The sequence below is a fragment of the Pongo abelii genome, chromosome 7 (assembly GCF_028885655.2).
Source record: "Pongo abelii isolate AG06213 chromosome 7, NHGRI_mPonAbe1-v2.0_pri, whole genome shotgun sequence".
Classification (NCBI taxonomy): domain Eukaryota; kingdom Metazoa; phylum Chordata; class Mammalia; order Primates; family Hominidae; genus Pongo; species Pongo abelii.
The window spans coordinates 10,874,287-10,882,024 of record NC_071992.2 but is presented as its reverse complement, the minus strand read 5'-3'; the positions used below and the strand labels follow the sequence as shown (position 1 = coordinate 10,882,024).

Below are 7,738 nucleotides of genomic sequence, written 5' to 3'. Positions count from 1 at the left end.
ATATAAAAATGTGCTGAACATCACTGATCATCAGAGAAATGCAAATCAAAACTGCAATGGGATATCATCTCACTCCAGTTAAAATGGCTTTTATTCAAAAGACAGGCAATAACAAGTGCTGGCAAAAATGTGAAGAAAAGGGAACCCTTGTACACTGTTGATGGGAATATAAATTAGTACAGCCTCTGTGGAGAACAGTTTTGAGGTTCCTCAAAAAACTAAAAATAGGACTACCATATGATCCAGCAATCCTACTGTTAGGTATATACTCAAGAGAATGGAAATTAATACATTGAAGAAATATCTGCACTTTCATGTTTATTGCAGCACTCTTCACAATAGCCAAGATTTGGAAACAGCCTAACTGTTCATCAACAGACAAATCAATAGACCAAATGGGTACATAGAAACAGTGGAGTACTATTCAGCCCTAAAAAAGAATGAGATACTGTCATTTGCAACAACTGGGTGAAACTGGAGGTCATTATGTTAAGTGAAATAAGCCAGGCACATAAAGACAAACTTCACATGTTCTTATTTATTTGTGGGAGCTGAAAATGAAAGCAATTGAACTCATAGAGATAGAGGTAGAATGATGAGATGAGATAGAGAGTAGAGGCTTGGTGTGGTGGGGGCAGTGCAGGGACAACACTATAATTAGAATGAATAAGATCTAGGGTGACTACAGTCAACAACAGGGTAACTACAGTCAACAATAACTTATTGTACATATAAAAATAACTAAAAGAGTATAATTGGATTGTTTGTAACACAAAGAAAGGTTAAATGCTTGAGGTGATGGATACCCGATTTACCCTGATGTGATTATTATGCCTTATGTTCCTGTATCAAAATATCTCATGTACCCCATAAATATATACACCTACTATGTACCCACAAAAATTAAAAATTTTAAAAAATTACTGCTACTATTACAACCATTAATATCACTACCACCATTACTACTATTAATAATTCTACCAGTTCTGCTGCTGTTACTAGAAGACTTCCCAAGACTAGAGTTAGATAGTTCTATCTCAAGACACAGTGGCAACCCCACATCTGTAAGCAGGGGGTTTTTTAGCATGGTTATGGCCAAAGGAAAATAGATCAAGGGATTTGTGATTCATTCCCTATTTCAGCATTTCTCAAAGAGTGGGCTGTGGACTGGCTGGAACAGAATAACATGAGTCACTGGATTTAAATCAGATTCTGGGCCTCCTTCTCAAACCTGCTGTACTGCAATCACTGAGTGGGAGCAGCTGGACATTTGCAGGACACAAGCCCTCAGAGGACTCTGCTCAGTTCGATGAAGCATCTTCGCCCACTGGAGCTGGGACTAGAGCCTTGTTCATTGGTGAGCACTGGATGTCTTTTTTATGGTAAAAACAATCCCCCCAACATACACAAAAATGAAATGAGTGATTTATCTTCTTTTTACTGCTTTCACAAATTTTTAAATTTCTGATTATCCTGTATTAGTTTTATGCTTTAGAAACACACATTTTTAAAGCAACTAAAATTTTTGAGAGATCTATAGTCTTTTTAACAGCTTTATGGAGGTAAAGCTGATATACAATAAACTGCACCTATTTAAATGTACTATTTGATAAGTTTTGACACATGTAGAAACCCATGAAACCATCACCACAATCACAAGGGTAAATATAGTAAATATATTAAATACTCTAAATGTTTCAACCTGCCCCTCTATAGAGATGTTTGTATCTTGTGCCTTCCTGCCATTCCCTTTATCCATGCACTCTCCACCCTTCTCCCAAGATCTTCAGTATTTGAATTTGTGGATTATAAGGCTGTAACTTTTCCCAGTGAGCACTGCCACCAAAACAACGCTGGTGACACTGCCTAGAACAGACCAGGTCTCAGCCAGTGGGAATAAACTAAGCAGGCCCTAGAGAAACTTGGGTTGCAGCAAACACAGTGCAGTGGTACCAGAAACAGAAAGGATGGGGCAGATCACCTGCATAAGCAGGTGCTGGTCTCTGTGCCCAGAATGCCTTCCTTTGACGTCATCCGATTTTCAAACTCCTATTCATCCTTTATAACTCACTTCTTCCTCTAGGAAGCCTTCCTTGGTCCACATGCCTCCAACAGCCTTGTCCAAGGTGGTATCCAGTGGTGGGGGGCATTTTCTGCCGAGCATTAAACAAAATCACAGGACTTGGGACATCCTCCCAGCCACCTCCCAGAAACTGTGATTTCTAAACCTGTCTCTCTTCTTTTCTTTAAACCTTCCAAGGAAGAGTCATAAATGCCCACGGCAGTGCCTAACAGCCTCCTCAGTTATGCCCACCTCCTTGCCCACTACAGCCAGTCATTTGCTACAGTCTTTCCAGCTGGTCCCACTTCCCCCAACTCCTGATCATAGTGCTGTTGGAGCCAGGCCAGCAGCCCTTCAGCACCCTACACCTACCTCAGCTACCAGTAGGGAGAGGGTGCAGGGGAGGGAAGGGAGGCAGGATTGAGGAGAATGGAGTCAGACCTGTTTTCTGAGTATTCTCCGGAAGAGGACAGAAGTGGAGCACAGTGAAGACCAATGGGCTTTTCTTGCTTAATGACATTACATATCTAGCTGTGCACTGGCTATGAGTTCTCCAAGCCAGGGACCATCAGTATAATAGTAGCTAAGTTTTGCTGAGCACTCACTATACAGTGAATTCATTTGCATAGAATATCTTGTTTAATCTTCACAACAACCCCGTAAGGTGGGACATTATTACTGTTACTCTTCACAGGAGGCATAGAGGGGCTAACTCCCCCAAGTCACCCAGCTAATATGAGGCAGAGCCAGGAGCCATGTGCTGACAGCTTGCCTGCTGAGTCTGGGTCCTTCACTCCAGCAGCATTCTGGCACCAGAACCAGCGTGTAACAAGTGGAAAATCAATGTCTGTGTGCACATTTGGCCGTGGAGCTCTCAGTTCATGACTTCATCCTGGGCGCTGGGAGCACTATACCCAAGGCTTTGAGAATGAGTCCAGTTCTTGTCCAGTAGCAGAGCTGAGGACAGACAGGAGAATGCCCTGGGACGTCTGGTTACCACTCACAGCTGTCCGGCTACAGCTCCGGCCCATACAGCCCTGGGAGCAGCCCACAGGCAGGTAAACATGAGGATGGCTCCTGTGTCCAAGCAGTGCTCTGCGCTCTCCAGTCTTCACCGCATGACCTTCTTTCCTTCTCAGAAGACGCCTGCCTGGGTCTTCTGGGAAGAGAAAGGTGAGTGGTGCTCCCTCCCTCCCCAGCCCTGGTCTGCAGAGGCCAGGCAGCCTGATTCGGAGCTGCCTTGTCATGTGTGATAAAGTGGAAGGAATGCCAGGTTTCCAGGCAGCTCCAACCAGGGAGGAGAAAAGGTGAGAACAGGAGGAGAGTGGGGAGAGGGGGAGCAGCACAGCAGCCAGTGGGGGCCTGAGAAGAAAGGTTCTCAGAGCAAAATCTGCCTGGGGGGTGGCCAATGAACCCCAGCACAATCATGTCCAATATTCGATTTAGATCCATGTGCTGTGTGGTCCTGAGAGGTGAGCTTCCCTCTCTGTTACCTCCCTAGACCTTAGTAAAGCCGGCCTCACACAAAGCTGGGATGTCCCTGATGCCTTGGGTTGTGAAGGAAGAGGAATGGCATCGGCAAAGGAGAGTAGAAGAGGGTGGCAGCCATATGGGCTGCAGAGGCACCTTATGGTGTGGGCAGATGAGGGATAAGAGCGGATTTATGGGAAACGCAGAGAAAATCTGGATCCACCGATGGGAGCATAAGCCCTGGAGACCGGGACACATCCGATTGCATCCCACCAAGTCCCCCTGAGGATTATCGAGCCAGGGGGTGGAGCCACATGCCTAAAGACAGGAAGACAGAGGACTTGTGTCATAGGGATTATGGAGAGAATGATGTCCTACAACTACTATTCTCCAGATGAGAAAACAGAGGCTTCTGCCCACTTGCTCCAGCCACTCAACCACGGCCGCTCCCACATCTCCTAAACAAAGGAGATGGAATCTGGGTCTTCCCTCCCCTGCTTCACTCTGGCTGCTCCAGTGACCTGTGGCCAACTGCATCACCCTGCTGCCTGTCCCCTGGTGACTGTCGGAGAAGATCTCTCTCGGTCATTCCTTGAGGGTAGAGCAATGGTTCCTTCCACAACCCCGGACTGTCCTGGCTGCACCTTTAGACTGCAAGTGCCACATGGGCAAGGACTCTGCTATTCGCCTGGGCTCCACCTTCTTAATTAATTCCCTGCCATCCTCATTTACAGCCCTATAAAATGACAGGATTCGAAAGAAATAAATAACCAAGTGGCCGTTGGCACTCCCTTTTCAAGAGAGAGGTTGGGCAGGACCCTACCTTCCAAGTTCAGAAGTGGAAATATCACCTTTCACCCACATAAGAAGTGGCATCCAAGATGTCTTGCCAATCTCACAGGGCTCCGAGCCTTGTCCTGCCTGCTTCCAGAGGGCGGCCACCCGAGGGAAGTCATCTTCAGGGCCCTCTACAACCCCCACTCATCCATCTCCACCCTCTGACTCCCGGCCTCTTCATGACTTGTCCCTATGCAGAGCTGCCCTAGATCCCCAGAACGCTACCATCCCCTGCACCTCTCTGTTTTCCTTTGCTGTGATCCCAGACTGGTGAAGTCCTTCTCCCTCCACCAAAACCCTTTTCCTCCTTTCCCGAGAATTCCCCTCTATGGAGAACCTCTCACCTTCTTCGTAAGTGAAAGAGAATGAAACTAAGAGTCCTTTCCCACTTCCCAGAAGCACCTCCCTCATCTCCCCAGAAGCACCAGCTGGCACCATAGGCCACCTGCCCCTGCTGCTGCCCAGTGGAAAGCATGGTGGACTTTCTCCCCAGGGCACCTTCGGGGAAGTGACAGGGTCAGCCTGCTCCTTAGTTCCCTGAGGGGCCTTCCAGACCTGTGGTCCCCACCCCAGCAAACTTGGTCTGCTCCAAAAGACCCATGTGACTCCACCTCACCATCTCTCTGAGTGAAAAATGTAACTTACGAAATGGGAGAAAAGATTTGCAAACCATATAACACATAAGGGGTTAATATTCATAATATATAAAGAATTCCAACAACTCAACCACAAAAAGAAAACCCAATTTTTTAAAATGGGCAAAGGACTCGAACAGACATTTCTCCGAAGAAGATATACAGATGGCCAGCACTCGTGAAAAGATGCTCAACATCACTAATCATTAGGGAAATGCAAATCAAACTAAGAAAGGGGAGTTTAGACTACACAGTTGGTGGGAAGATGTGGACAGGCCCATGCAGTTCTGAAGAAGTTACCCAGGGAGAGTGAGGCGTCCATTTCACTGGGGGGCGGGGGGTTGAAGCATAAGATTAGACACTCCTCTAGGTGGATAGAGGTGACATGCGAGTTCACACAGGATGTTCCACTGGGTGACTGAAAGGCCACTCCCAGGATTTTCACTCTGACCATCTTGTTATTCAACCAAGAGCACCTAGGAGTGAGAAAAAAGGCAAATTCAAGGCCGACTAGAGCCTTGTGGTCGCCCATGGTGGGTCCCAGGGAGGCGCGGCTCCAGCAGCAGCAGAGAAGGAGTATGTCGCTGCCTTCCTGCACCTCCCGGACCACACAGCGGGGACCACACTCATGGAAAACCAGCTCTGAAGCCTGGGAGTTGGAGGGGCTTGGTCACGGTCTCTCGGCAGGTTAGGGGCAGAGCCTGGCACAGGCCTCTCACTCCACCACACTGCATCCCCTCTTGACCTTCAGCCTGACACCAGCCATCTCAGAGATTTTTCAACAAGTGGCCCCCAAATATCAGCAACTTCCTCATGTCTCATGTAAACTACTCTCCCTCCTTTGACCTTCATCACCTTTCTGCTTTCATCTCCATCCTTATTTCTTTATTATCCAACTGAAGACTCCCTGCCTTACCCAAAGCTCCCCGCGTCACACCATTGTCACTGGCATTATTTTTTTCTGTAGGTGTTTGCAGCCGACCTGATGCAGGAACAACCGCCTCTTGGAGTCTGTGCTCTCTCTGCACCACGGCCCTCAAACTGCATGAAACAAGTGCATCAGTTTGTGAGACTCCGCGTCTTAAAGGCTTCTTCCATCGAGAGAGACGGTACCTGTTCTTTTCCCCTGGGTAGTCTAAACAAGCATCTTAAGAAAAAGACATTTATTGCCAAGACAATTGGAGATAAGGGAAAATCATCTGTCTGCCAAAATGGCTTGCGCTGGGCCTGAGCTGTGGCATTGTCAGAGTGATTTTAGCACAGACCCTGCTAGACATGAGCCTATTACAAAGGCTAGATAAGGCCCTCGTTTTTATAGAGCTCGGAGGAGTAGAGGGGAGACGGGGAGTTGCAGTGATAGTCGCCACTGCAGATAAGGAGAATATATATTTTGTTTAACCAAACCTGTCCGTTGGCTAGAGACTCCAATGCACTGGTATCCATCAAATCCTTCTCTGATTTACACAAATACCTGATTCCCCCGATAAGGAAAAGTGTAAGTCAACACTGCTCTGTTGTAATTGGGTGTTACCTGCCCCGATACTGGACTTTTTATCTGCAGCTCCTTTTGCAGGCTCGCTCCAGCTTTATCTGCCTCTTAGGTGTGACCAAATTGTCGTGTGTGTGTGTGTGTGTGTGTGTGTGTGTGTTGGCTCCAAAGGTTTATTCACGAATCGATCCCAAAGAAATGTCACAGAGCAATAGTGACTTGAAGTCCAAAGAGGAAATAAAGGGAGGCGGCAGGCACATGATGGATCTGTGCAATAGGCATACGTAAGCCGCCATGATGTCCACACCACGGAGACCCCGTCTGCTATGCGTCACCCATAGCACGGGCAGCCGAACCCCAGGGCTGCCCTGATAAGAGGCCAAAACTGTGGTAAATCATCCCACACCTCCATCCCACACCTCTGGACTCAGTTTCTCCATCTATGAAAGGGAAAATTCTGTCCACTGCCAGGTATTTATCATGAGGATAAATGAACTGCATTGCGCCAAGTGATCTTGAAACAGGAAGGCTGGTGGATTAAATAAAGATTTACAAAGAATTATGTCCAAATGATCCTTATTTATGATGTGCTTGGTGAGGGTAATAGATGAGAACTCGAAGAGACCCTGGGAGAACCTGCTTCCAGTGCCTCTTTTTCCAAATGGAAAGAAAAAAAAAAAAAAAACACCAAAATTGAGGCCCAGAGGAAAGAAAGAACTTGCCCAAGATAAACTAACCCCTTCCCAACCTCCATCTTCTTTAGCTGGGTAAGGCAGGGCTCAGGAAAGACAAGCTTGTGCTACAAGCTGTCCTCAAAGCCACCCTTCTAGCCCTGAAAAGGATGTGCCCAAAAAGAATTTTTAGCAATGCAAAGAAAAATTGTAGTAAAATGTTAAGGAACATAGCAGAATAAAAAAAAAATAGCTCACATCCTATGAACTGCAATAATTGTGTGTGGGAGTGGGAAACAGTATTTCCAAACATGAAAATAGTTGTGTTTGGAAGTGGGTTTTATTTTCAAATTTTGTTTCTATTGTTATTGCTTTGTTACTGGTCTGTTACAAATTATTAATATTACATTCTCTTTGGAAAGCTTTTGTTTTCAAGCAATGCAGAAGTGAATAAAATGTTTAAAAATAAATAAATAAATAAATAAAAGCACTGCTTTACTCCCACTACCCAACCCCCTAATCTCATTCTCCCAGAGTAACTATTTTTACATTTGCAGGATCTTTCCAGACCTTT

At 46.3% G+C, this 7,738-nt stretch overlaps 1 protein-coding gene across 1 annotated transcript in view; it reads left to right on the top strand.

Annotated features, from left to right (window-relative positions):
* Positions 1-3,037: 3,037 nt before the first annotated feature.
* Positions 3,038-7,738, top strand: part of LOC129060826 (uncharacterized) — a 43,316-nt gene continuing 38,615 nt past the window's right edge. The window contains exons 1-3 of the mRNA XM_054561092.1: positions 3,038-3,120; positions 3,262-3,369; positions 4,766-4,877. Coding sequence (XP_054417067.1) covers positions 3,038-3,120; positions 3,262-3,369; positions 4,766-4,877 — 303 coding nt within the window. The remainder of the gene's footprint in view (positions 3,121-3,261; positions 3,370-4,765; positions 4,878-7,738) is intronic.